Here is a 27,868-nt window from a genome sequence, read left to right as displayed (position 1 = left end):
ACTTATTGTTTCCCTACTGACGGTACGTGTAAGGTCTGCATAGGGGTGTGGTACTTGTGGCAAGTTAGTATCGTTTGCCGCCACGGTATTAGTGGCATAGGGGTTAGGTTTGGCGTTGTTAGTGGTTGAAGACTGCCATGGTGCTCTACTCTTTCTGTTTCGCGTTTTTTCAACATCCATTTGTGACAATTGTCCAATTGATTGGTTAGCTAAGTGGCAACCGTTTGGGAAAACTGGCCAAGTTTCGTTTTAGGCATTTTCTGCCAGCCAAAAAAAAAAAAGTTTACAACGAAAAAAAAAAACATCAACAGAGAGGAAACAGAGACAACCAGACAATCAGACAACCAAAATTTTAGGCAGCCAAAACTTAGACAGCCAAAATTTAGACAACACAGACAATAAAAGACATCCGTTCCTTAACTAGCAACACACTGTATCTTTACTCAATCACATACAGATAGATAGATCGATCAAGATACACACATGTCGCTAACTAGCAGAGAATTAAATTACTTGGTGTGGCGTTACCTTCAAGAGTCTGGCTATGACCTTTCTGCATATGCATTAGACCAAGCTTCTTTGTGTCTGCAGTACGAAAACTCAACTAATCACGACATAATCACCAAGATACCACCAGGGTGTCTTGTTAACTTGATACAGAAGGGTATTCTTTTTAGTATTGCCGAGGAAGAAGCCAAGCATGAAAGTGAAACCAAGCACGAGCAAGAAGAAGTGCCCAATGGAAAGTTAAACCTTTTGAACGCATTGGTCCATGACCATTTGAAAGCAGTAGACCCAGAAGATAAACGATTCATGCTAAGATCTGAGTTGAATGGAAGCGAAGACAAGGATAATATGGAAGGAATAGAGAAGACCGACACGGAAGAATTGTCTGAGCCAATACAACATGCTATTGACTTCACAACAAAGATAATACAGCCCGTTATTAAGTTCTCTCCAAGTTTAACCTGTGACTGGCATCCAATTACAAAAGTGTTTGCTTATGGAAAGAACGAAGGGAGTGCCGTGATAAATGCCATAAAGGACGGCCAAATAATCGAATCCGTGATTCTTAATCATTCAAACTTACTTGAAGCTAGCCATAATGATGTCAATATAGTATCATGGTCCCCTCTAGGAAACTTGATAGTCACTGGTGGAATAAATGGAGAATTGCGAGCTTGGTCTCCTGATGGAAAGTTGAAAAATATTGCCAATATTGTTGCTGAAGATGTTACAAGTACAAAAGCTCGGGCTATTATTGTTAGTTTATATTGGAGCTCTTCCGGACAATATTTGATATCCGTAGATTCCAGAAACCAAATATGTTTGTGGGATGGGAATACTTTATCCCTAATTAAACAAATCACAGATACAACTGCTGCCACTGCTGCTGCCACTGCTGCTGCCACCACTACAACCACAACTACACCTTCGAGTTATATAACCTCCTGTGCTTGGCTTCATGAGGATAAATTTGCATTAACCACTTGTAAAAACAATATAAAAATCCACGATATTGTCCAAAATGCCTATGGAACTATTGAAATACAGCCAATTGGGGTGCTTTCAGGACATGAACATAGCATTTCCTTGATGAAATTTAACAAAAATAACAAATTGTTGGTTTCGTGTTCCGATTTTGATTATTCAATTAAGATATGGCGAGGAAGTAAAGGAGCAGGAAGCACTGGAGCTACATCTGCTGAAGAGAGTCTTGACATAAACATTGGTGATTCCAAACATAATTCCCCTATAGTTGGATTAGAATGGCTTGAAGATGATAATTTATTGAGTGTTTCCATGGATGGAGTCTTGAATATCTGGAATAGCACCACTGGCAAGAGCTTGAAACATTGCCAATTGCTTCGAAAAGAGAATTTTAAAACTGAACAAGAGAATGCGGATTTAATTAAAGATGTGCTTATATTCAACGTTGTGCTATCGCCTAGTAAGAAATACCTCGCCGTTGGTGATGATTATTGCAGAATAACCATATGGGATATGTCACTTGAAGGACCAAAGGATTTGGTTAGATGCTTGGGAGTGTACAGTCCAGAGATAGCACAAAAGGAAGGAGAGCAGTCTAATGGTCACATAACAGAAAACGTTGGTATTTGTGACTTGAAATGGGACAATGAATCGACCTATGTTTCTGGTTCATTCAATGGCATAGAGAGCGTAATTGTATCCTTGGAATAATTTTGTAAATATATAGTAACTATAAATTGTAGAATTACAAACGAATTGAAATATAATTAATCATATGAATCAAGCAGAAGTAGCAGCAGCTTCAACAGTGGAAGAAACAGCGTCAGCAACAGCACTAGTGACGGCGGCAGCGCTGTTTTTCAAGTTGTTATTAGTACCAGGGAAGAAAACATCCATATAACAAGTCAATAAAGCAACTATAGCAAAAGTGATTTTCAAAAGAGCTGGTTGTTGAGGATTGTCGTTGTCTGACTTAGGAGCATTGATTGGCTCATTCAACCAAGCTTGTACGGCTATGAATACTGACGACCAGGATAAGATCTTGTTACGCATAAACATAGCGGCCATAGGAAGTGATTGGGCGACTACACTTGTGGCATTGTCGTTTCTTGGTTTGGCTGGAACGTGCTTGTATGGAATAACCAATTCTTTATTGATTTTGGAGGACATTTGTGAATAGCAAGAATAATACTGGTGAAGTATGTCGACCGAAATTACTTTTGTCGATCAATTGATTTTTCAGTGACACTTGGAAAAATCTGGTAGCGCCGACATGTTTCTATATAGAGCAGGGCTGAAGCAAACTACATCGTGCTATCGACAAGAAATTCACATATATATTTATATAAATACCCTTAGTTGCACAGTAAGGCCAGTTAATATTACTATTCACAAGCTATTGTTGTAGCAAATCCAATTGTCCATAATGCCTGCACACTAATGTTATTATCATATCAATCGTCATATTACCAACAGAAGATGTTTCAGTAGATGTTTCCTTTACTTTTATTGTCTTTTTGGCCAACTTCCGTAGTACGAAGATTTCATCTGGAGTTAGCATAGACCTTGTGTCAATAGTTAAGAGGATCTTCCATATCCATTGAGAAAGATTTGCTATACTTGCATTGGACATAGTGAGCCATTTGGTTATATACACTAGTAATTTAACCTTGGTTGGTTTGTCAAGCTGATGTACAAAGTATTCTATAGTTGGTGGCTCGTTGTTTAGTATAAACTTTCGCCAATGGCTTGCATCTTCAGGGATTTCTAATAGAGTAGCTGGTTGATCAACTTGCGCCAATTGCTGTTTTATATCTTTGAATTCAGCAAGTAACTGTTGTTGCCATAGGGTAACCCCTTCTTGTGCTTCTTCAGTTACTTCAGCACTCTGTTCTTGCTCTTTCTCTTGTTCTTGCTCTTGTTCTTCTTGTGTTGGTTCTGGTTCTGACTTTATTTCTCTATCTATAAATTCCACTGGCAGTCCGTTCCATGCTTCATCTCTTACAGATAACAAATATTTATACACGTCACTGCTCTCCCCATCCTCATTCAGATCTTCAATTGGCAACACTTGTAATGGTCCATACTCGTGAACTGCATCCATGGTAATTTTTTTCCCTATTTTCCCTCTTGCCCACACAACACCCAAGTTGTCAGCTTATCTTCCCAACATACTGTTGGGCTTTGTTTAGTTTTTCCCTAAGCCAAATTTTATACTTGCAACAAAAATTAACGCTGTTTTGTTTCTGGTTGTAAATCGCCACTACACAGTTTTACCCTGCCACCACTAATACTACCACACTAATAATGGGCCAACGATTGTCTTTGTTGGCTCCATCAGCCCCTACGGTCGCTATATCGTCATACATTGATGATGCATTGAACAACAATTACCAGTACCTTGAACTACTAAGTAATTCACGATTCTTGAAGACAATCAAAGCAATTGACAAAACTACCGGTGGACTAGTTATAATCAAGATCCTTATCAAGCCATCTACAAGCTCATTCAACATACAACTACAAGGACTAACAGAGTTCTTGGTCAAGCAATCCAAAGCTATATCACCCATGATTAATATCAATTGTTATCTGAAGATTATTGAAACCGACAGAGCAGGATATCTTATCCGACAAATGATAAAGACCAACTTGTATGATAGATTGTCAATCAGACCCTTTTTGGAACCAATAGAAAAGTCCTTTATCATCTTCCAACTTTTAAAGTTAGTCAGTCAATTACATGCATTAAACATTCATCATGGTGATTTAAGATTAGAGAATTGCTTGATTACAAGTTGGAATTGGATCTTGCTAAGCGACTTCTCGAATATGATTAAGCCTACATTTGTACCTATGGATAATCCCAACCAATACGCATTCTACTTTGACGGTAGTTCCAATAGGAGAATTTGTTACTTGGCTCCAGAAAGATTTTATAAAGGACAACATCTTCAAAAGCATAGCAATTTTAATGATGATGGTCTGTTCAATAACAAGGAAACCCTAACTGACGCCATGGATTTGTTTAGTTTGGGTTGTATTATAGCTGAATTATATTCTGATGGTCAACCTACATTTACATTGTCACAATTGTTCAAGTATATGGAAGATCCAAACAAACTTGATTTAGCATATATCAATGAAGAAAATGTTATTAAACTAGTTATGAAGTTACTCAAGGTCAATCCTAATGATAGATCTACAGCACGAGAACTATTGGATGAATTTTATGATATTTGTTTTCCTGAATATTTTTACACTTTCTTGTATGACTTCATGGAAGGATTGAATGAAGGAGATTCGAGTGATGAGAAGATTGAATATATCTATGACAATTTTGAATTGATAAGCAAGGCTTTGCATTTTAATTACACAAACGCAGACGAAAGTAATGGTGAATTCCTCTCTCCAATTCCCACCAAGTTAAACCTTCCTACAATGCCATACAATTATTCAATTAAGCCAAGAAAACCAGATTTACAACCTTCATTAATCATTCTTAATGCGATATGTTCATTCTGCAAAACATTGACTCATGTTGATTCAAAATTAAAGGCAATAGAATTGATATTAGCCTTTAGTGAACGGATATCTGATGAATCGAAATTGAATAGAAGTTTACCTTATTTGTTTCAATTCATTGACGAATATGTAGAGTATTATCAACAACCACAAACTGAAGAAAGCCATATTTCATGTAAAGTAGTTTCTCACACTATTCATGCTATAACTACTTTGTTACTGACTATAACCTACATCACGCCAATTAACACCCTTTTATTCCCGGAGTATTTGTTGCCCAAACTTTATAATCTACTCATACTCAAACTTGATTCCAATTCCAGAAAAATGATTAATTGTTCAATTGCTATTTGCTTACCATATTTATCAACCATATCACAAAAGTTTTGGATCATGTCAAAAGCATTTGCAACTCCACCTTCTAAAGATCAGTTATATGATAAGTTCAAAACTTTGACATTGTTATTATTGACAGATTCAGAATCAACAGTTAAATGTAATGTTCTTACCAATATCTTACCATTATGTCAGTTTTTCGGTGCTGACAAAACAAATGATATCATATTACCTCATTTAATCTCATATCTTAACGATCATACAAATCATGAATTAAGATTGACATTTTTGGCAGCAATACTTGAAATCGGTCCATTTATTGGAATAATCTCATTTGAACAGTACTTGCTTCCATTACTAATCCAAACATTGAATGATAATCAAGAAATGGTGATTCTTAAGGTACTACAAGTTTTCCATACGTTTACCAAAAATAAATTTATAACCAACAAGGTGGTGTACAATGAAATTTTGAATAATTCCATATGTCTAATCATACACCCAAACCAATGGATTCGCCATTCAATTATTAATTTAATCATATCAATCAATGAAAACCTAACAAATGTGGCCGATAGTTATTGTTGGTTATATCCTATTTTGCAACCATATCTCACTTATGACATTACTATTATTGATTGGAATTCATTGTATACCAGCTTAACAAGACCACTAACTATCAAGATCTTTGAAATGAGTCGAGATTGGTCGAGGAGTCAACGACTGTTATTTTGGAGGAATTCCTCAAAAACATTGTCACATGAAGATAGACAATGGGTGATTAAACTAAAATCTATTGGATTGGAAGAAAAGGAACTATGGAAGATTAGAAAGTTGCGAGAATATATCCGACATACTCATCCTGCCGAACAATTAGAAAGCAGGTTCAATAATCCTGGATTGATCAATCCTCGCAACATATTCTTTGATATTTCATACAAGTCTGAGCCAATGATTAATTCCAAGACGCGACAATTGAGCATTGATATTGAAGTTGACAAACCACTGTCATTCCTCACACCAAAGGTCACAGCCAGCATTCAAACTATGGAAACTAATGTATTTGGAGAATTAGATGGATTACCTCATTCCCATAAAAGTTCGTCAGTTGTCAATGGACATGTTCCTACTCGAGTATTCAGTATTAATAATTCAAAAATAATAACTACGCATATAAGACATACCTATCTGGGACTGAACCCTTATATTTTGAATTACTTGAATGGAATAACTCTTACTCCTACGCTTCTGGATTTCCCGGAGTTTGGAAGCGTGCATCGTCAAAGCAAGCAACAGCAACAGATTGAATTTAAGCCAAGAGGAAGCTTGGTGGCACATTTAAAGGATGAAATTGATGCCATTAAATGTATTGAAGTTGTCAATACTTCGGAATTTTTTATTACTGGGTATGAAAGTGGAATTATCAAATTGTGGGATAGTTTCAAGATTGAAAAGATTATCAATAGTAAGAATTATCAATTGAGTATAGATCTCAAGAGTGAAATTACGTGTATTTGTTTCATACCTGACCGATTTGTATTTGTTGCATGTACCAAAGATGGACAAGTGCGGGTGTTTTCCGTGGAAGTAAGTCGCAATAAGAATAGAAGGATCGTAAGATATGTCAAGTTTAGATTGTTACGACAGGTTAAAATTGACGGATATATATTACATGCTAAGTTTAGTAATAATTTCCTAGTTTGTGTTGATTCAAATCTGAAGATTTTGATGTTTGATATTATAACTATGAATAAAGTAAAGGAAGTTCAGAATCCATTGGTTCATGGAATAATCAACACATTTTTTGTTGAAGAGACTTGGATCATTACCGGTACATCTCTGGGAATAATCAACTTATGGGATCTACGATTCAATTTACTTATCAAGTCATACCAATTGAAATATGTGATGAATGAAACAGTGTACTCGGTGAGTTCTATCAAGTCATTCCAGGTGGTGAAGAAAGAAGAAGGTGAATTAACTATTGCCGTAAGTATCGGGGGTGATACATCACATACAATTGTTCTTTTAGAAATTCCTAATTTTGAGGTCAAGACTATCCTTCGTGTCGACCAAGGTGATTCTAGTGTTGAAAGGTACTTTGTAGAAGGAACCCCAAACAAAACCAATATTGATGATTTATTAAAAGACTTGGACGTGAATAAACCAATTAAACAGAATGAAGTCATGGCTGTTCGCTCAATATTGCATTATTTAATATGTGCAACATACGACAAACGTATAATTCTATGGGATTTATCAAACATTAGTAGTTCAACATCAATCAACAGTCAATTCCAATCAAGATTTGTGACAAGAACGGTCCTGAATACTGTTATAATAGATGAGAAATTAGAATTGAAAGACATGATTGAATCGGAACATGAACAAACCACGTGGTCTGGGGCATCCTCGAAAGCGCATTTAGATATTATCAATGATTTGAACTACTTGTATGAACCTTTTGAAATGATTATATCTGGTGATAGAAGTGGAGTGTTGAATTTATACAAGTGAAGTTGAGTGCTACCAATTTCCGGAAAATTCCATCACCGTTATCATCCCCCCCTCCATAAAAAAAGAAAAGGGGGAAATTTTAAAAAAAAAATGAGTTGCCCGTCCTTGGTTACGAATATCATGACATTTGACGATAAAAAAGGTTTACAAATAGCTTTAGAAGAAGCAAAGAAGGGTATGTACGATACTTTAACTTATTTGGTATGCATATGCTAACTCAAACCAGGGTACGAGGAAGGTGGAATTCCCATTGGAGCAGCATTAATCTCATCAGATGGCACTGTCCTCGGTCGTGGACACAATTTAAGAATTCAAAAGGGTTCAGCTACGTTACATGGAGAAACATCAGCCCTTGAAAATGCCGGAAGATTACCTGGAAAAGTTTATAAAGACTGTACCATGTATACCACATTATCGCCATGCCATATGTGTACTGGTGCTGTATTATTGTACGGTATTAAAAGAGTGGTGATGGGTGAAAATGCTAATTTTGTTGGTGCTGAACATGTATTGAAGAGTGAAGGTGTTGAAATTGTCAATTTAGATGATGCTGAATGTAAAGCATTAATGAAGAAGTTCATTGATGAAAGACCAGAAGAATGGAATGAAGATATTGGAGAATAGTTAAGCCTCCCCTTGTATAGTTGCATATAAAAATGAGTTATGATTATGCCAAAAAAAAAATGTAGTGCAAATTTTATCTTTAATGGAAAGAAAGAGACCTCGGGAGGAGCAGGAGAACAGCAACAACAACAACAACATTGGTGGAAGCAACCATGTTGCAATTACCTGTACGTTACCTCCTTGCGATGAGAAGTTTCAAAACTACAATGAGTATGAACATCATATAATTACATTTCATGATAATGTTTGCACTACGTGCCATCGGAACTTCCCCAACGATCATTACTTGAACCTACATATTGATGAGTATCATAATCCTTTCATTCAAATTAGTCATGAAAGAGGTAATGCGGTATATAGATGCTTAGTTGCCAATTGTCCTGATATGTTTGTATCTCTGTCGGAGAGAGAGCAGCATTTGATCAGGGCTCATAGTTATCCGCTGGATTTCCAGTTTGATATAATCAACACAGGTATATAAATCACTTGCTGTCTATTTTCCTCTTCTTTTTAACCACTTCAGGCTCCTTGGTCAATTGGTGGATTATTCTTTCATCAAATTGGGAATTGCATGTTGGACATTTCTTTGAGTCAGGGATAATACTCATGATACATAAACACACGGAACAAACATATCCCACATCCACGGCTTTACCCGTTATGAAACAACTGGCGCGATAGTTGACATTGGAGTTTGTAGGTAAGATAATGAACGGTCTTAATGATGGTTCTATAAAATATGCAGTTGATAATACTTGAATAATTCCTCGAGGATCAGTCAAGTGTAAATAGATACCATTGGTTGCATCGGACGGTTGTTGTAAATATGACGAATTCTCTTCGTCCCCTAGTTTAATAATATCAATAGACAATTTCATCTTTTGTGCTGCAAAGATTGTATTCATAATAGGTATATATTTAACGTCATTGTCGTCATTTGCTGAAACTACCAATATCCTTGATTTCATGGAGGTGCTCGAGCTGCCTGAACTAGCTCCACCAGCTCCCGTAGCTGTAGAGCTAGCTGCTGATGCACTGGAGCTTGTGGTTGATGCAATTGCGGACGCGGTGGTGGTAGTTATACTTTGATCCAAAGTTAACATTCTATTAGTATATGTAAGTGCCATGGAAAGTGCACCAGATAATTTAGAAGCAGGATCTGCAAGCATAGTGTCGTCTTGGTCTTTGTTGATCTCATTTAGAAACTCGTTCAATTCTTCCAAGACGGCCTTGTCGACAATTCTAAACTGTCGATACATCCCCTTGTTAACAAAATCTCTGGCAGAAGTAGCACCATCCAGTACTTTCACTTCTTGATAACTTTTTGCTGGGTTTGGGTAAAGGAATCGCGATCCCTTAGGTGAACTAGCTATGAAAGCCACCTGGTTGGAGTTGTTAAGAGCCAAGTGTGCATTGAGAAAGACAAGCAAGTTCTTGGTCATTTCTTCTAGTGTCATGAGATCGCGTAACTTGTACCATCCCAAGGGAGATATATCAAGGATTATAGTGAGAAGAGAAGGTTCATCCGATATGGCCTCCGATGATGATGTAGGTTCTGTGAATACTCTCTCTGATATGGCCTCCATCAGTATGTGTAGGTGGTAGGGGGGGAATGTGTAGCAGGGTAGTTGTAAAGTGGGTTGCCAAAATATCATCAAAATATTTTTCCTGTTTTCCCACTGGAAATTCAACCTACAAGTGAGCAAGATTTAAAAAAAGCTTAAAGTTTTATAAATACAAATATTAAATAAATTATATACTTAATTAACTTAAGCAACTAAAGCAGAAGCAGTAGCAGATTCGTACTTCCAGTTTGGAGGTAAGACAGAGACGGTTCTGTAGTATCTGGCTAATCTGTGGATTCTAGATTCAATCAAAATTAATCTGAACTTAGAGTCCTTGTCCTTTCTGTTTCTTTCCAAGTGCTTTCTGACAGAGACAGCCTTCTTGATCAAGTAGTACAAGTCTTCTGGGATTTCTGGAGCTAAACCGTTAGACTTTAAGATTCTCAAGATCTTGTTACCAGTGACAACCTTGGATTGGGAAACACCGTGAGCATCTCTTAAGATAACACCAATTTGAGATGGAGTTAAACCCTTTCTGGCATACTTGATGACTTGTTCAACAATTTCATCAGAGGTTAACTTGAACCAAGATGGAGCGTTTCTTGAGTATGGAAGAGCGGAGGAGGAAATACCTTTACCCTGCAAACAAATGTTAGTATTAAATTCATTCACTACAATAATCTTCTGAGTGGAACTTCAAACAGATACAGTCGAACCGTAGATATCCTTATGGGTTCACAATGTACAAGTTCAATTCGATTACTCAGAATCAAATAATATGGTATCAACCAGCCGTGGTATCACCCACTCACACAAACACATACCCAAGTATCCAATCATCTAAAGTGTATATTAACAACTCGGTTCATTTTTGAACATATGAATTGTTTACTCTAGAAGAGACCTTGAATAGTGACACCAAAAAGGTGCAAATTGTGCACTAAACTGAAGTTGATCCTTAGATATTAGCTAGTCGCATATTATTATATTGTTGTTATTGGCGGTTCACATACAGATGAATGCATACGACCCATGATGACTGATTTTTGTTTAGTTGATAAAGAAGAAGAAGAGTAGAATTGTTAGTGAAAAATTTTTTTCAACTAGTTCTTTTTATAAACCTGCAGATGCCTGAAAAAAAAATATTTTGTCTAGGTACACGACCGTTTGAATTTTTCGATCAGTTCTAAGGTTTACTTAAGTCGTGCGTAAATTTTGTACCACTCGATCTTGATTCCATACATAAACACTAAGAATGGTAAAATGAATCACATTGGAAGGTAATAGTGGTTTTATAATTATAACATTATTATAGAATATCTTAGGTGGAATGGTATTGTTAACAGCGGTAACTTTCTATATATTAATTTAGTAGAAATCAGTTAGATTTTGTTAAAATTGCACCCAAAAATTAATAAAACAAGTTACATGACACCTAAATTCAGAAATGTTCAATCATCCCATACAAAGGATAACATTAAGCTACGCCTTAATCAACTTTTCTATGATGTTGAAGACAGGCCAGATCAATACTGCAAAGGTCCAGACGGGGACAAGAAACTTACATACACTTGCCACAAATGTGGAAAACAATTCCGCAAAAGATGTCAGTTGTGAAGACATTTCGAACTGCAATTTAATGGAATATGGAAGGTAATGCACCAATTGATATTACTTGGTTGGAAACACAACATTGCTGGTGGTGTTATATTTAAGGACATTTGCAGATTAGAAAGAATTATTTTACTGATTTACATCATGGATATGGCTATAAAATTATTACCGCATACAAGCCGATTTCAGGAATAGAAGTGGCAATAAATCCTTCTAACCGATGTTTCAGCTAATCACAACCGTCACAGGAACTTGTTTGGTTTTATTAGAATCAATCGTCCTTATTGCTCTACAGAGAAATTAAATGTTCCGAAAATCTTAGCGGATATTCTGATATAAAGTTGCAAATTTACTGCGGATCCATTTCCCGTTTTGGTATCCCTTCCTGAAAAGGATTTTCGGCAAGATTTTTTTTTTTTACTTATCTATGGATCAGTGCTCCACAACGGGTAAGGAAACGTTGCAAAAGAAATGACTTACTCCGGGGTATTTAAAAAATGTAAAAAACCTTTGAAGGATTAAGGATTGCTATTGATTTTAGTACTTACACTAAGTATTAATGGCGAATAAAAACTCATTTGCTTCGAATTCCCGAAGGGGAATAACTTCAATTGAATTGCAGCCAATACGTACCAATCCAATATACAGTTCCAATGGCAAAACCCAAGTTGAAACAGTGACAATAGTTGAAGAAATTGGTCCATTGACATTCCAAAATCCACCTAAAAATATGTTTCGACTCCTCACTGCTCTATTTTGGGCATTTGGAAGTGGGCTTTCTGATGGATCAGTTGGGGTTTTGTTAAACTACATTGAAATTCAATATCGAATTTCATATTCTGTTGCATCCATATTATGGTTGAGTAATGCATCGGGTTGTATTCTCGTTGCATTACTTTCCGACGTGATTCAGAAGAAGCTTGGCCGGAAATCAATTTTCTGGGGTTGTGTCTCTTGCATAATCATGTATACGTTAGTGCTGACTGGCCTGTATTATCCAATTATAGTGATTGGGTTTTTCTTTTATGGTATGGGCGCTGGGATTTGTGTAGCTCAATATAATGTATTTATTGGAAGGTTGGAAAAGTCTTCAACTGCACTTGGTTATTTCCATGGTTGCTATGGATTGGGTGCTTCTGCTTCACCTTTAATTGCAACTGCATTTGTTGAAGCTGGGCTAAAATGGAACTATTACTATTTGGTTGTATTGGGGATATTCTTGATTAGTACTGTAAACACATACTTTGCTTTTGTTCATGGTCAAGAAGATCTCAATCCATGGGACGAGAAAGAACAGCAGCAACAACAGCCAGTATTGCAAGTTAAAAGTACTGGGTTGATGAAGGAAGCATTGACAAACAAAAGAACATGGTTTTCCGCGTTATTCATATTCTTTTATCAAGGAGGTGAAGTATCGTTGGGTGGGTGGATTACTACCTATTTGAGAGATTATAGAAACCATAAAAACCCTTCAATAGGGTACGTTGCTTCTGGTTATTGGTTTGGGTTAACTTTTGGAAGATTAGTATTAACGAGATTAATTCATAAGTTAATTGGAGCAAGAAGAGGGAACTCCATCGCTATTGCGTTATCGATATTATTTGCATTACTAACATGGGTTATTCCAAGTTTACCCATTGAAATAGTTACTATAACATTAGTAGGTATAATGATCGGTCCAGTATATCCGTTAATGATTACTTACATAGTACTGGAAGATTTAATCCCAAGAAAAATTGCAGTGATTTCAGTTACGGTAATGACAGCATTTGGATCTTCGGGTGGTGCCATGCTTCCATTTTTGGTGGGGTTAATTTCTCAATTTGCGGGGGCATTTGTGGTTTTACCACTGTTTATTGCGATGTTTTTTGTTACTTTATGCCTTTGGTTATTGCTTCCAAATGCTAGTTATACCAAAGGAACAGGTAAAATTGACATCTTAAGAAGAATTTGGTGATCTCTTCTAGGGTTTGATTAAAAATAGAATAAATAGCCAAATATGATAGATTGAGAAGGTCAGGTTAACCTGATATATATTAATATCTATAAAAATCCATTACAACAATTGCTCTTGTAAGTCTTCAAAATCATCCTCATCTTCAACTTTAATTAACCTAGAAACAGTTAGTAAACAGACTTTTCACATCTGCTGCAAATATTACATACTTTGAAACACCAGCTTTATCTCTAAATTGTTCCAATGCACCAGCGTACAACATCCGGCTTTCTTGTCCACTAGTAGGAGGAATCCAATAGAGTAAAACCAAGGGTGTTTTCAATCTTCCATCATCCAATTTGAATGGGTAGGATAAAACAATGTACCTTGGGGTGTTGTCTGGTAATTCTTCAATCAAGTCTTCAACAGAATCAATTATTTCAGTATCGTCTCTTTTGACTTCATATGATTCTTTGTCAATGACGTCTAGATATGTTAGTACCTGGTTGCTGTAGGATATGCTTTCATTTACTTACATATTGCTGCTTGCATCTTATCCACCCTAGCACTTGCAAATCTAAATTTGCGAAGTTCAGCTAAGGTCTCGGATGAGAATGAATACAATGCAGTGGACTGTTCTTGTTAGTTCATAGTTAAAAAAAAAGCTAGCCTATATCATTTGCATACCATGTTATGTGTGCTATCTTGTACGTGTGTCAATCTTTGCTGTCTCAAAAAGTCGCAGATATTTCATATTTACGACTTTGCCTAAAAAACAAAAAACAAAAAAAAGTCGTGTGGCTCAATCTAGCATTTTCCCCTTTGGGCGACAATCAAAACAAGTCAATTACAAACAAGCGAATTTCCCATCACACAAGAATATGAAACTGGGCAGCGGGTTTTATATAAGTTTCCTTTAGCAGTTCCTGTTTATCAGCAATTAACATAACCAGATAGATTAACCAACATGGGAAAAAATATCGTCGACGTTCCACTCATTGAGTTTCTTAAAAGTATGTCTTAGCTATATGTTACACCTATAGAAGTCGTCTACTAACGCTAATCTAGATCGTATCTACCTTGGAGCTTTTGATTATAGTCCACCCAACACAAAAGATTTGGTGTATTTCACCATAGAAGACTCCCTTCCTTACAATTCATTTCACTTGGATTTTGGACCGTTGAACATTGCCATTCTTTATCGGTTCGCAGTTATCCTCCACAACATCCTCAATGAAGAGAATAATCAGGGCAAAGCCGTCGTGTTCTACAGTTCCAGTTGTCCTAAACAACGAGCCAATGCTGCATGTTTGTTATGCTGCTATATGGTCTTGATCCAGTCTTGGTCACCGCATCAAGTGTTGCAACCTATTGCCCAATGTGATCCACCATTCCAAGGGTTCAGAGATGCTGGTTATTCTCATGCTGATTATGAAATCACCATTCAAGACATAGTGTATGCCATGTGGAGAGCCAAGGAGAGGGGGATGATTGACTTGACAAGTTTTAATTTAGAAGAGTATGAACAGTATGAACGTGTGGATCAAGGTGATTTCAATGTTATTTCCAAAGATTTCATTGCATTCGCGTCTCCTCAGCAAACCAAACGTAATGTCATTAATGAACCATTCAGGAAAGTATTGAGCTATTTCATGGAAAACAATGTTCAGTTGGTGGTTAGATTGAACTCTCACTTATATGACTCTCAAGAATTTACCAAACGAAACATTAGACACATTGATATGATTTTCGATGATGGAACATGCCCCACTTTAGACTATGTCCAGAAGTTTGTAGGTGCAGCAGAAACAATCATAAACCAAGGAGGGAAGATTGCTGTCCATTGTAAAGCCGGATTGGGCCGTACCGGTTGTCTTATTGGTGCTCATTTGATATACACCCATGGATTCACCGCTAATGAATGTATCGCATACATGCGGATGCTAAGACCCGGGATGGTTGTTGGCCCACAGCAGCATTGGCTTTATTTGCACCAGAATGACTTTAGAGATTGGAGACATACCATGGTGTTGGATAATCGACCTTGTGATTTCATTGATGGATTATATCCGTTGATTAGTTACGAAGAGTTTAAGACTAGAATGAAGATTGAAAAGAAGAAATTAAGGGAACAGGAAGCTAATGCTCTTACTGTCAATTCTAGTTTCAGTCAAATGGATTCATCATTTCAAACTCCAATTAGAAGAAGAAAGATCAGTGGCGCGTTAACGTCCAAGATTCAATTAGCTGTGCCCAATGATTCTCCTGGTCAACCCAGAAAGTATATGGAAGCTGCCGAGGAGCACGAAACTGAACTTATTAATAATTCAGACGATGACGATGATGATGAAAATGTTGTAATGATGCAAGATATACAGAGTACTCCTGGGAAGGATGGTGTTACTACAAGCACCCCTAACCAATGGAAAATATTAAGATCAATATCTACCAATGCCAGAAGAACCAACCAACCGTTACTGGTCACCAAAACTACAACTACAACCACCACAAGAACAGTCAGCCATACCTTGTCTAGTTCACCAGCAGGATCACCTAGCATCAGGATGCCAAAGGCGCGGTCCTCGAAAAACAGAGTGATTCTGGCCAACGGTATTCAATCACAAACTCAAGTACGAGTTCATTCAGGAGGGATCAGAAAAGTCAGTGGGAAAAAGTATTAGTTTCGTTTTCTATATTTATATAGATTTTTGTATAAAACTGTAAGATTATTCGTCCTCTTCGTAAGCGGCTTCGACTATGTCGAATGGCTCATCATCCACACCAAATGCTAAGATGTTGTAATCTTTAAACTTGATCTTTTGAAGCATGGAATCATCAAGTTCGAGCCATTGGTTATCATAGGGAGAGGACATGTCTTGAGGCACAGCAATTCTCAATTGTTCAGGCGTGACCAAGACTTCCGCTTGTTCCTCTTCACCATTCTCAATGAATTCAGATTTGGGAACTGGAATATTTTCTTCATCGTCTTCTTCATCAACCGGTTCCCTTTCCGGTTCATCTGATTGAACACCACCAGAGTTATTTATCGCGTCAGCTACTTGTTGCTTCAAGTGTTGGAGGGAGGTTGTTGAAGTGAAGGGAATGGTGTATGTTATTCGACTTCTTTTGAATTTCAAAACAGTGATCAAATTCACAGTGGATTTCTTTGGTGGCTGAGATTTTGTTAGTTGATGATCGCGAACGGAGGGTGTTTCAATGTACTTACCATTATGTATCTATGGTGTTGCTAATTGCTGTGTGAAGTAAGTTTTGATTTGGGTGAAAAAAAAAATGTATATATATATAGATGTGAAAAGCTACTTTCATCTCAACAAAGTGGTCAACTGATGAAACGGATAACCGACAAAATCACTCACAAAGAGTCGATATGTCAGCTATATAGATCACTTCTACGAAAATCTACCAAGATAAAAACCATCCCACCACCAGCATCACTATTGCAAAAAGACACCACTGCATATATTAATCAAATATCATATGAACTACGTCTAGGTATAATTGAAGAGTTTAGACGAAATCCCGCGAGACCAGACATACTTGCTAAGCTTCTTCTCTCTGGAATATCCCTTGATGAATCATTGGATAAGTTGTTAGCTGGCGGACCTTGGGAAGAGTTTCTCCAAGTGATTGAAGACGGGAGAAGAGAAAAGTTTAATGCACAACTAAGACGGGGGTCTTACTTATTGAGGAAGGAAGAAGTAACCACAAAAGAATCACACCAGATCCGTGGACGTAACAAGAGAAGAATTGCTCAAGGATTAAGAACTAACAATGATGACAGTGAATGTACAGGTGTTGATGTTCCTGAACACAGACTTGAATTTATTAGAAAGTCTCTAAGTGCAAGTGAAGTCCATGGAAGAGACACTCTAAGACGATATCTTAGTAAATTACAAGAAAAGAGAATGATACCAATACCCAGTTTACTTCCATATACGCGAGAACAACTTGATACAAACCAACATACCCACTATCATATAATAGATGGAGTTTCGAAACGAGCAATTTCGGAGGCATACGATAAGGAGTACATACAATCGATAATTATCCCTAGCATGGAATACGACATCAACCATATTCATCACTTCAAGAAAGTTGAAGAAATAGTTAATGAGAAAGGACCATACCTCGTACGGGCCAAATTTTGTCGTGCTGGCCCTGTAGGAATACCATACCTTATGACCCCATATCGAAGAAAAGTAGGCAGGAGACAAGTAGGTTACTTGGTAACAAGACTGTATTTACTCTTTAGAATGAAACGAGTATGGGAGGCAGGAACCAAAGAGTTGTCGGGAGAAACCCTTAATGATGATGGAAGTTATTCTATTCCCGGATGTCGAGGATTCTGGCCCCATGAACTGATGTATCCTCGGAAATATTATGAAGATTTGGCCTGGGGTGAAGCTACTTTTGAGTTGTTTATTAAGATGCATGAGTTGGAGAAACAAGGAAGTGATGAACCCATAAATCTTGATGAATTCCAGGATTGGTTTGAATTCTTGGATATTTCATCAGAGAAAGTTAATCTGGATTACTCACAGCTTGTCGGTCAGATTAAACAAGTAAGCGGCAATCAGTTGGAAACTACCCGTACTAATGTTCAAGACAAAATGAATAACTTGTATAGAACTAAGGTAGAAAGTTTTGACAAGTTAACTAAGAATTTGTCGAGATATTCCGTACATAAACACAGTGAAATTGTATCTCCTGAGATAACAACCACATTCAAAAAGAGAATAGGTAATAAGATGAAAACAGATGAATTTCCAAGGCAAGAAAGAATCGGTAGAGGTAAAACATTGGGAGACTTTCTTGAAGAGCAAGGGTTTTATAATTATCACTATGGTTATAAATTCCCCGATAGATTTAAATTTTAAGACTTGTATATAATCGTCAATCATTAGAATAGTACATAATGCTATACAACGTAACCACCAAAGCTTTTGCTATTAGTAACATACCCTTCGATGTTATTGACTGATCCATCTTTAACATCCTCTTCCTCTTCTTCTGGTAATACATCACCCACTAAATTCGATTCCTTTTCGACAATTTCAAAATCTTCAATTAATTGTACTAATTGATTCGTTGACTCATCAGCTTCATGGTTACCGTCATCTACCGATAATCCACTCATCATAGCAATGACTTGAGATAAGGACTTTCCCTGTTGTTTCAACTCTTTGTGTTTAGCAATTACTTCTTCTAAGCAAGTTATGGAATTTTCATACCACCAAGTTCCAGTTACTGAAAATGGAGGGACAACCATGATATCCTTTCTCGCAAATATAGCTTCGTTACTTAATTGGTTGCGATAAAAGATAGATGCTTGATAATGTTCCTTACAACAATATTGGGAAAGGTATGTGTTGGGTAAAATCATTGTTGGCTTTCTATTATATATCTGATATTGATAAGCAGTATCAGTTTCACTAACAATAGATATCCCATTGGTGCTACTGCTGCTTCTTCTCCTAACCATCTGCTTTGGTGATTGATCACATGTTATATATCCACATTGATGTTCTATATTGCGTTCTTCAATGATCTCGTCGTATGATTGCTGAGTCAAGAATCGACTTATGAATTTCAATACTTGGAAATCAACATAGTAATCAACCAATAGTTCGGTGATTAGCAATTGAAGCTTAGACGCTTCTATAGGGTTAAGGGTTTCCTTATTGGCATACGGTTCAAGATAATGAATGAACTGATCAAGAGTTAGTAATTCCATGGTGTATGTGTTGTGAAAAAGAGTGATGGCTATGTCGGATTTTTTGATAGTGAACGATGTGGCGAATGTTCTGTATGGGCGGTTAAAACAAGAATGTGCTCCGCAATTGGTTGCTGTCGTTCGTAGGTAAACTTTTTTGTGGTGGTACGTTGGATGTATTCACTAAAATTCAGATGACGTAGTTTTTTGTTTCAGATTGAAGATTCGGTGGATTTCAATTAGCACTTGGTTGGTTTGATCTGGTTGGTTTTAGTCACCACAAAAAATTCGTATCTTCTTTTCACTTGTTTCCATTACAAAAATTATACTCCTATTTGCATCCCCCACCTATAAATGACACATCATGGATAAAAATAACAAGCAGGATTCCCCACTGCAAGCATCACCGCTTCCAACCCCCGATCTGCTGAAACAATCTACCCCAACCACTTCTACACCACCACTACCCCAAGATCATTCCCGCTCAAGAAAGAATTCCTTATTGGACTTTCTTGTCCCCATTACGTCATCAAAGGAACGCAAAAGAGTTTCAATCACTTCTAAAAGCAAAAGACGACTATTTTCCTTGTATAGATTGTTACTACTTGAGTTGAATTTACTGAATGAACCAAAAGATGAAGACGACAAGGAACAATTGCAATTGGCAACCAATTCATTTGATGAAGTGCTCAACATGTGTAAGATCCCCTTTTATTTGGAACGATACATGTTGTTTGGATTGTTAGTCTGCCTAAACACGTTCTTGACGTTATTCACATTAGCACCTTTGAAAATTGTCATTGTTACAATCCAAGCATTATTTGGATTTGTCTTTAAAAGGAAATCCTCATCCTGGAGCTCATTTCAATTGGTCAAACGGGATTTAATTACATTCAGTCTAATTCCAATTTCAATATACATCTTAACTACATTGAATCTAGATATTTCGAGAATGTATCATGACATTAGAGGTCAAACTGATATTAAATTATATGTTATGTTTGGAGTATTGGAAGTGGCTGAAAAGTTGTGTTCTTCATTAGGCCAAGATATCCTTAATATATTGTACCAACTGAATCAATCTATACCCAGGTTTATCATTTTCTACATAATAGGAATGTTTTACTTATCATTCCATGCATACATACTCATATATCAAACAGTTTCACTTAACGTGGCTGTCAATTCATATTCAAATGCATTAATGACACTTTTACTTTCAAACCAGTTTTCAGAATTGAAAGGTTCTGTATTCAAAAAGTTCGAACGAGAAGGTTTATTCCAAATCACCATGGCTGATTTGTCCGAACGGTTCCAACTTTCTCTCATGTTGAGCATCATTGGTTTACGTAACTTGCTGCAGTTGAGCATAAATGGAACCCTCATTCCCAATAGTTTTTCCAAGAATTGGAACATTTGGTTTGGAGCGTTATTCGGACCGGGATTTATTGTCATTGGTAGTGAAGTATTTGTGGACTGGTTAAAACATTGTTATATTTCCAAGTTTAATCGGTTTAGACCAAGAATATACCGAAACTTCTTGTATGTTTCCTGTTTGGACTTCTTGGAAATGTTTCACCATTCAAACCATTCCCGTGAGTTTTCTGATTATCTTGCCTTGACGAGACGAATTGGGCTACCCTTGTTGGCTACTGTGGTATGTTTTTTGAAGATGACATTGGTTGATTTTAAAACAATCTTTATTGGCCCAAGTATATTATCAAGCGCGGGACTTATCCTTGCTACATATTTGACATTGTTGTTGGTCAGAGTCATTCTTGGACTTGTAATTTTCAAAACTGCCAGTATTTTAGTGATCAAACATAAACATCATCAAGCAGAACTTAAACTGAAGACAGTCCCCGATATTGTTGTTCCCACCCCCATCAAACAGACAACAATTTTAGAACGCACCCCATCGCCATCCGACGACTCATATTCTCATTTATCCATCAGTGCAACATTCTTGCGGGGATCTCCCAACACCGAACCATCCACGATAAACTCAAAGACTCGTGCTCATTTGTACGATGCCGACGAGAAGATCCCACCCACGCTTGAGGAAACTCGGAATAAGAAACTTCTCAAGGGTCCGCTTCATGAATCCAAGTTGGAGAAGGACGCTGGTGATGAAGGGTTATCACAGGTGATGCGGTACAAAATGTCAAGCAAGAGGATCTGGTAAAACATATATTTTTTCTTTTATACAAGGTTACATATATACAGGGTTTATAGTTTACTCTGATTAAATCTTAGATTTTAATAACTGTGATTTCATGTAGTTGTTGACGTAACTCACCAATTCTGGTCTTGGCTTCTTTAATTTAGCCGAGAATGCCAATGATGCAGTCAACAATGCCAACGCACCGGCTTGATGGGCGGCGGCGAGCGGAATAGGAACCAAGTAAATCAAGGTGGTGATACCGAGTGAGACTTGGAGCAAGGCGAGACCCATGGTGGTGTGCATGACCATCTTGGCTTTCTTAGGGATCAGAGTTTTGTTCTTATTGACAAACATGTGTGCGGCTAAAATGGCAAAGAAGGTGGTGGTGGCAAAGATACGATGAACCAATTGGACAGTAGTTGGGTTTTCGAGGAGGTTTCTCCACCATAAATCGGACTGGTCTGGTTTTCTGGAGTATACTGGTGACATCAATTCTCCCTTGTTTGGAATCCAATCGTCACCCATATGTGGGAAGGTGTTGTAAATTAGTCCAGCATCAAGCCCGGCTACCATACCTCCACTCATGGCGGTAACATAAGTCAATACAAGTAATGCAATTCCAATGACTTTAGCTTTCTTGACAACGGGGTTATTCAATTGTTCCAAGATGGTCTTTAATGCTTCAGGAGTGGTCTTGGCTTGTTTGATATACTTGTTTTCATTTAAGATTTCGAATGCAGTCCACAAGACACCAAGATACATGGCAAATGCGGCACCTAAATGGGTGGTCAATCTGTATTGTGACACAGTAGGTTTTGAGTTACGCTCAGCCAATTGTTCTTCATCCAATCCGGACTTAACCATCCACCAACCAATGGCACCTTGTAAGCCTAATAATCCAGTAAGTCCAATAACTCTCTTTGTAATATGTGGAGTGAATCTGCCTGATTTCCAGAAAAACACAGCTGGCAAGATAAAGAACAATCCAATGAATCGACCTAATTGACGATGTCCCCATTCCATGCTATAGATAAACTTGAATTGCTCTAATGAAATATGGGAGTTTAATTGCTTAAACTCGGGACTTTCCTTGTACTTGTCAAATTCCGCGAGCCATTCTTCTTGATTCATGGGTGGGAGGGCACCGGTAACTGGTTTCCATTCGGTGATGGAAAGACCAGATTCCGTGAGTCTAGTGAGTCCACCAATGACGACAATGGCAAACACAAGCCCGGAAGTTCCAACCAACCACCATCCGACAGATCTTGGGGAAGTTGATGGAGATTCCGGTTTAGGAATGGATAATTTGATCTTGGGAATATCGGAAATTGTAGTTGCGTCGGCAGTTGCAATTGTGTAAGATCTGGTTCCAAACGGACGTTTGGTGGTTTTCAATCCAGGGATAAATCTAGATCTGATAGTGGAGAATATACTTTTAGTTGGCGTGTTGCATTGAAGTTGATTCAAGGTCAAACGACATCCCTTATTCTGGGCCAATGTATTCAACACAATGGAGTTCTTGGTAAAGAAGAATCGGGACTTGGATAGCATGGTTAATCACTCCTGTTCTTATCAAAAGAAGGATGTATTACTGGTGGGATCTCAAGTTATACTTATAGTTGTTGTCTGACAAAATTTTCAACCAGGATTGGCTGGGGGGTTTGTTAAAATTTCTGAGGTGATTTTTTTAGATCCTGCATACAAATCAGATGATGTTGCATTGGGAAACAATTACCGCCGTACTTTTTTTTTAGCGATTCCCAGTGTTTTTTTTAGCAGCAATTTGTGGAATTAGTTTGTGAGTTTAGTTTGTTGTCCAGTATTCCCCGTCAAACTGATATAGACCATAGATCTCAGCCTTATACAAGCTCGACAACAGTACACTTTGACAATGACACTTCACGAACCAACACTTGAGCAGATAAATCATCCGAAACATAATAGAAAACATAGCAAATTCCATCAAGAACCCTACTACATTCTCGACAATCACATGGACTCCTATCTCAAACTAGGTAACAAAGATACAGTAGCATTACTCAAAGCCAAAGCCAAGTCTCCAACCAGTAACCAGTTTGGTCACCATCATAACAGTGTTGTTGATTCAGCGGGTAATTCCATCGACACTTGTGTTTTGTTGACTAATGCTTTTTACATATTCCTTACATTGATTCTAGTGGTTGTTATTGCTGGTGCTATTACGTTTGGGGTAAGGGAGTATTACTTGTCATTTAAGAACAAGGTTACTTCTTCAACTAGTGAAGTTATCAAGTTGTGTAATTGGAATGACAAGGAACAGCCGCTGAATGACGAATCAGCGGTTCAAGATACTTCAGCAGATCAACCCAAGAGTGATGATGACGATGGTGGGGGTCGTGGAGGTGGCGGCGGCGGTGGCGGTGGTGTTGGTGTTGGCGGTGCTGGAGGTGGTCCATCGACTGGTACATCCCCTCATATAGAATCAGGCATGACTCAATTTGAAGATAACAAAACCAATAATGAAAATTCACAATGGGAATTCAACAAGTTTGAACCTAGCTCGTCAATAGCTTTGAGTTCAGGAAACAATAGACTACATGTTATTATGAACAATTCGAGTGGGTTTAGTGACAAGTCAATCACAAAGTTCTTAAACAAGAATTTACCCACATCAACTCCCAAGATTGTTTATTCATTCAAGCAGCTTCAAAACCTTAACATAAAGACCAATAACTTGTTCGGCGGAACCAAAAGAAAACAAAAGATTCCCATGACAAAGTTGTTATCATGCAACATTACCATTCCCCGAATGACTTTTGACCAAGCATGGAAGGCAACTAGAACTATTTCAGAAGCGAAAGTTACCGTATTGAATTCAACTGAGGACAACGTTGAAAAGTCATTGGCATTATTAAGGATCCTAGCAGTTGGACAATCTCATAATGAATTGTTAGACAACCCCAATGTCTACTTGGAAGTATTCAATGATTGCATTGAAGAGTTTGTGGATAATGGCAGGATATTCACCATTTTCAGTGATTGCAATGCTTCATTACAACGATTGTTAATGGAGATGTTGTTGAGTTACTGCTGGTGTCATTATCGATACTACGAATATCCGGAAAAGAGAAAGATTATTGAGTTACATTTCCAAAAGTGGGATTTAAACTATCCACCGGTGATTCAAACTAGATGTACCATTTTCAGACTATTATGTAATTTACAATTGGGCATGTTTACGGTGTTGTATGAATCCCAGGAAGTTTGTGGTGAAAATGACTTGAAATTGGGGTTGGTTATAAGAGAATTGGCCAAACATAGCTTGTGCAACGATTTTATTGGGTTTATCCCCATGTTAGCCCAGGCTATCGACGTTACTAATTTAGAAAGAAACCGCTGTTTCTTTTACGAGATTTTAAAAGTTTTAGTGGCAAAACATCAGAAATGTTGCATACCAGAGTACTTGCAAGACACTACCATAGCTGAACTCAAAGCACTTATACAATTTGGACTTCATCGAGATCAACCCCTGGCCGCAATTTCAGCAAAATGCGATGAAATACTAAATTTCTTGGTGCAACAGGACAAAAAGGTAGCTACTTGGAAAACCGAAGTTGCAACTACAAATGTTAGTTCACCCATTGCTCAATCTTCGGGATATGGCGAGAAATTCTTTACTGCCCCGTTATACAAACTACACCAACTGGCTGTGCCACTACATACCCAAGCTCCATTACCAGTGCCACAACCAGCACATACCCAATCGGGATCGGTACCTACTTCGAATTCGTGGAATTTTGGGGTAGTTTCCAATGCCAATTTCATAGATAGTGGTGGTGACATACAGAGTGGGGAATAAATTTCACAAGCGAGAGAGAGAGAGATCCGTTTTGCAGATTTGGGAAATTAAAAGTTTGCTGTCAAGAGCCAGTGGTTTTTTGATTTTTTTTTTTTGTTGGGGTAAAAATGCAAGCTGAGCCTGGTTGGGGTAAAAACCATCGGCACATTGTACAAATGACGTCTCCAAACCAGGTCATCATGTGATAGTCCGGCATTGCTCTAAAATGTAACTTTTACTTAATTATTACAATGAGAACATTGTTGAGAACCAGGCCGGGATATATCCAATGTGTTATTTGCATATACATTACTCGTGTCTATTGTGTGGCGGTATATATTGACACCGGTTGATGCGACAATCGGGGTTAAGTTCAGTTAATCCGCGGGATCTCAAGGCGAAACTACCGGAAAAAAAAACATATGAAAAATTCATGGTTTCCTTTTTGGGGTAATCTGCTCTAATCTCATTATGTAAATATATTTAATAAATTTCAACCGCTTTATATACCACTCGTTTTCTAGTTATTTCTTTCCTTCCTTCCTTACTTCCTATCTATCTACCAAGTACTTCACCGCTATCATGTCAGGATTAGAAATTGCACTTGGAGCCTTCTTAGGTACTCAATTATTAGAATCCAAGTACTTAATTAAGGATGACATCATGCTTATACAGAAAGTTGTTCGCAGCGCTCTTCCCTACTTATACAGATCCAACCACGGTCGTGCTTCCTACTGGTACTATTTCGAACAGGCAGCCTTGAAATACGGCAACCGTAAAGCTGTGTGTTTCCCTCGTCCTGTGGCCAATTCTGAAGAGCCACCACTCGATGCCGATGGGTTCCCCATTTATGACACCCAGTTCCAGATCGAAGAATACACCTACAAGCAATTATACGATATGGTGTTGCGTATGTCGTACATTATGAAGTACGAATATGGAATCACATCCGAACACACCATTGGGATTGATTGTATGAACAAGCCGCTTTTCCTTGTCCTTTGGCTTGCTCTTTGGAACATTGGGGCCTTGCCTGCTTTCTTAAACTTCAATACCAAGGATAAGCCATTGATCCACTGTATTTCCATTGCCAACGTATCTCAAGTGTTCATCGACCCGGATTGTGCTGATCCCATTCGGGAAACCGAAGACAAGATCAAACAGGAGTTGCCAAATGTCAAATTGAACTACCTTGATGAAGAAAAGTTGTTTGATAGGTTATCTCGCAAATCCACACCTAAACACAGAGCCAAGGATGAAACCAGAAGACCCCAAGACAAGGATTCATCTCCTGCAGCTTTGATTTACACCTCAGGTACAACTGGGTTACCTAAGGCTGGGATCATGTCCTGGCGTAAAGCGTTCATGGCATCCATCTTTTTCGGGTACATCATGAAGGTGAACAAGGACTCCAATGTGCTTACTGCCATGCCATTGTACCATTCTACCGCGGCCATGCTTGGAGTCTGTCCGTCGTTGATCACCGGTGCTTGTGTCACGTTATCTCAGAAATTCTCAGCCTCGACATTCTGGACCCAGGCTAGACTTAGTAAAGCAACACACGTGCAGTATGTGGGAGAAGTGTGTCGATTCTTGTTACATGCACAATACCACCCGGACCAAGTGAGACACCTGGTGAAGATTGCCTATGGGAATGGTTTAAGAAGGGACATTTGGGGCCAGTTCAAGAAGCGATTCCACATTGAAGCAATTGGTGAGTTTTATGCTGCTACCGAATCACCAATCGCCACCACTAATATCCAATACGGGGAATTTGGAATTGGTGCATGCAGAAAGTACGGGTCCTTGATCAACTTGTTCTTGCGCTATCAACAGACTATCGTCAAGATGGACCCTGAAGACGAGAATGAAATTTGGAGGGACCCAAAGACGGGGTTCTGTGTTAGAGCCGGTCCCGATGAACCAGGTGAACTCTTGATGAGAATCTTGAACCCCAAGAAGATCGAAGAAACTTTCCAAGGTTATTACGGGAACAAGAAAGCTACCAGCAGTAAATTAATCACCAATGTCTATAGCAAAGGTGATGCCTGGTTCAGAAGTGGTGATTTGTTAAAGATGGACAGCGATGGATTGTTATTCTTTGTCGATAGATTAGGTGATACCTTCCGTTGGAAGTCCGAAAATGTCTCGGCCACTGAAGTTGAAAATGAATTGATGGGTTCTAATGCTATTAAACAATCCGTGGTTGTCGGTGTCCAAGTTCCTCAACACGAAGGTCGTGCTTGCTTTGCCGTGGTTGAACCAGTGGATGAAATTGATGATCAAACTGTGTTGACCAAGATTCGCGACCATGTAGTACATTCCCTTCCAAACTACGCCCAACCTCAATTCATCAAGATTGCTAGAAACAATGAAATTGAATCATCCCATAATCATAAAGTTTCAAAGAATCAATTCAAGAAGCAGAAGTTGCCTCGAGGCGAAAGTGGTGAAGAAGTTATTTATTGGTTAAACAAAACCAGATACGAGCAATTGGATGACCAATCGTGGGCTAGTATTTGTAGTGGGAAGGCAAAGTTGTAGT

The 27,868-nt window shown here is 38.0% G+C and overlaps 18 protein-coding genes across 18 annotated transcripts; 10 read left to right on the top strand and 8 right to left on the bottom strand. All coding sequences in view use genetic code 12, as the record gives it.

The window, feature by feature from the left end:
- Positions 1-320: 320 nt before the first annotated feature.
- SPAPADRAFT_157271 (uncharacterized protein) lies at positions 321-2,697 on the top strand (the record flags this gene model as incomplete). Its single annotated transcript, XM_007377263.1, has 1 exon — positions 321-2,697. One exon carries the CDS (start codon positions 484-486, stop codon positions 2,200-2,202), a length of 1,719 nt encoding a protein of 572 aa, XP_007377325.1.
- On the bottom strand, positions 2,272-2,661 carry SPAPADRAFT_143493 (uncharacterized protein; the record flags this gene model as incomplete). The annotated part of the gene is made up of 1 exon (XM_007377264.1): positions 2,272-2,661. One exon carries the CDS (start codon positions 2,659-2,661, stop codon positions 2,272-2,274), a length of 390 nt encoding a protein of 129 aa, XP_007377326.1.
- A 112-nt stretch (positions 2,698-2,809) lies between the features above and the next one.
- On the bottom strand, positions 2,810-3,670 carry SPAPADRAFT_63208 (uncharacterized protein; the record flags this gene model as incomplete). The annotated part of the gene is made up of 1 exon (XM_007377262.1): positions 2,810-3,670. One exon carries the CDS (start codon positions 3,593-3,595, stop codon positions 2,888-2,890), a length of 708 nt encoding a protein of 235 aa, XP_007377324.1.
- Positions 3,671-3,798: 128 nt separating this feature from the next.
- VPS15 (ubiquitin-binding serine/threonine protein kinase) lies at positions 3,799-7,869 on the top strand (the record flags this gene model as incomplete). The annotated part of the gene is made up of 1 exon (XM_007377261.1): positions 3,799-7,869. The coding sequence occupies one exon, from the start codon at positions 3,799-3,801 to the stop codon at positions 7,867-7,869; it is 4,071 nt and encodes a 1,356-aa protein (XP_007377323.1).
- Positions 7,870-7,961: 92 nt separating this feature from the next.
- Positions 7,962-10,103, bottom strand: SPAPADRAFT_63205 (TFIIH/NER complex subunit; the record flags this gene model as incomplete). The annotated part of the gene is made up of 1 exon (XM_007377258.1): positions 7,962-10,103. One exon carries the CDS (start codon positions 10,077-10,079, stop codon positions 8,976-8,978), a length of 1,104 nt encoding a protein of 367 aa, XP_007377320.1.
- On the top strand, positions 7,990-8,493 carry FCA1 (cytosine deaminase; the record flags this gene model as incomplete). The annotated part of the gene is made up of 2 exons (XM_007377260.1): positions 7,990-8,044; positions 8,096-8,493. 2 exons carry the CDS (start codon positions 7,990-7,992, stop codon positions 8,491-8,493), a joined length of 453 nt encoding a protein of 150 aa, XP_007377322.1.
- SPAPADRAFT_143393 (uncharacterized protein) lies at positions 8,576-8,974 on the top strand (the record flags this gene model as incomplete). Its single annotated transcript, XM_007377259.1, has 1 exon — positions 8,576-8,974. The coding sequence occupies one exon, from the start codon at positions 8,576-8,578 to the stop codon at positions 8,972-8,974; it is 399 nt and encodes a 132-aa protein (XP_007377321.1).
- A 102-nt stretch (positions 10,104-10,205) lies between the features above and the next one.
- RPS13 (40S ribosomal protein uS15) lies at positions 10,206-11,117 on the bottom strand (the record flags this gene model as incomplete). The annotated part of the gene is made up of 2 exons (XM_007377257.1): positions 10,206-10,697; positions 11,072-11,117. The coding sequence occupies 2 exons, from the start codon at positions 11,090-11,092 to the stop codon at positions 10,263-10,265; spliced, it is 456 nt and encodes a 151-aa protein (XP_007377319.1).
- A 1,094-nt stretch (positions 11,118-12,211) lies between these two features.
- On the bottom strand, positions 12,212-14,315 carry SPAPADRAFT_63201 (uncharacterized protein; the record flags this gene model as incomplete). Its single annotated transcript, XM_007377255.1, has 4 exons — positions 12,212-13,793; positions 13,846-14,094; positions 14,145-14,241; positions 14,296-14,315. 4 exons carry the CDS (start codon positions 14,296-14,298, stop codon positions 13,729-13,731), a joined length of 414 nt encoding a protein of 137 aa, XP_007377317.1.
- SPAPADRAFT_52440 (uncharacterized protein) lies at positions 12,403-13,629 on the top strand (the record flags this gene model as incomplete). Its single annotated transcript, XM_007377256.1, has 1 exon — positions 12,403-13,629. The coding sequence occupies one exon, from the start codon at positions 12,403-12,405 to the stop codon at positions 13,627-13,629; it is 1,227 nt and encodes a 408-aa protein (XP_007377318.1).
- Positions 14,316-14,529: 214 nt separating the features above from the next.
- Positions 14,530-17,030, top strand: CDC14 (phosphoprotein phosphatase; the record flags this gene model as incomplete). The annotated part of the gene is made up of 2 exons (XM_007377253.1): positions 14,530-14,621; positions 14,677-17,030. 2 exons carry the CDS (start codon positions 14,576-14,578, stop codon positions 16,287-16,289), a joined length of 1,659 nt encoding a protein of 552 aa, XP_007377315.1.
- SPAPADRAFT_52437 (uncharacterized protein) lies at positions 16,335-16,837 on the bottom strand (the record flags this gene model as incomplete). The annotated part of the gene is made up of 2 exons (XM_007377254.1): positions 16,335-16,781; positions 16,835-16,837. The coding sequence occupies 2 exons, from the start codon at positions 16,835-16,837 to the stop codon at positions 16,335-16,337; spliced, it is 450 nt and encodes a 149-aa protein (XP_007377316.1).
- On the top strand, positions 16,956-18,506 carry SPAPADRAFT_143139 (uncharacterized protein; the record flags this gene model as incomplete). The annotated part of the gene is made up of 1 exon (XM_007377252.1): positions 16,956-18,506. One exon carries the CDS (start codon positions 16,956-16,958, stop codon positions 18,504-18,506), a length of 1,551 nt encoding a protein of 516 aa, XP_007377314.1.
- Positions 18,505-19,599, bottom strand: SPAPADRAFT_63196 (RNA polymerase II subunit B1 CTD phosphatase; the record flags this gene model as incomplete). The annotated part of the gene is made up of 1 exon (XM_007377251.1): positions 18,505-19,599. One exon carries the CDS (start codon positions 19,361-19,363, stop codon positions 18,548-18,550), a length of 816 nt encoding a protein of 271 aa, XP_007377313.1.
- A 107-nt stretch (positions 19,600-19,706) lies between these two features.
- On the top strand, positions 19,707-21,527 carry SPAPADRAFT_57145 (uncharacterized protein; the record flags this gene model as incomplete). The annotated part of the gene is made up of 2 exons (XM_007377250.1): positions 19,707-19,867; positions 19,937-21,527. 2 exons carry the CDS (start codon positions 19,707-19,709, stop codon positions 21,525-21,527), a joined length of 1,752 nt encoding a protein of 583 aa, XP_007377312.1.
- Positions 21,528-21,587: 60 nt separating this feature from the next.
- COX15 (Cox15p) lies at positions 21,588-23,057 on the bottom strand (the record flags this gene model as incomplete). Its single annotated transcript, XM_007377249.1, has 2 exons — positions 21,588-22,471; positions 22,505-23,057. The coding sequence occupies 2 exons, from the start codon at positions 23,055-23,057 to the stop codon at positions 21,588-21,590; spliced, it is 1,437 nt and encodes a 478-aa protein (XP_007377311.1).
- Positions 23,058-23,397: 340 nt separating this feature from the next.
- On the top strand, positions 23,398-25,344 carry SPAPADRAFT_52433 (uncharacterized protein; the record flags this gene model as incomplete). Its single annotated transcript, XM_007377248.1, has 1 exon — positions 23,398-25,344. The coding sequence occupies one exon, from the start codon at positions 23,398-23,400 to the stop codon at positions 25,342-25,344; it is 1,947 nt and encodes a 648-aa protein (XP_007377310.1).
- Positions 25,345-25,905: 561 nt separating this feature from the next.
- On the top strand, positions 25,906-27,867 carry FAT1 (long-chain fatty acid transporter; the record flags this gene model as incomplete). Its single annotated transcript, XM_007377247.1, has 1 exon — positions 25,906-27,867. One exon carries the CDS (start codon positions 25,906-25,908, stop codon positions 27,865-27,867), a length of 1,962 nt encoding a protein of 653 aa, XP_007377309.1.
- Position 27,868: the final 1 nt, after the last annotated feature.

Source organism: Spathaspora passalidarum (assembly GCF_000223485.1).
Source record: "Spathaspora passalidarum NRRL Y-27907 unplaced genomic scaffold SPAPAscaffold_7, whole genome shotgun sequence".
Taxonomy (NCBI): Eukaryota; Fungi; Ascomycota; class Pichiomycetes; order Serinales; family Debaryomycetaceae; genus Spathaspora; species Spathaspora passalidarum.
Note: the sequence above shows the minus strand (reverse complement) of the source record. Positions and strands in the feature narration are given on the sequence as shown.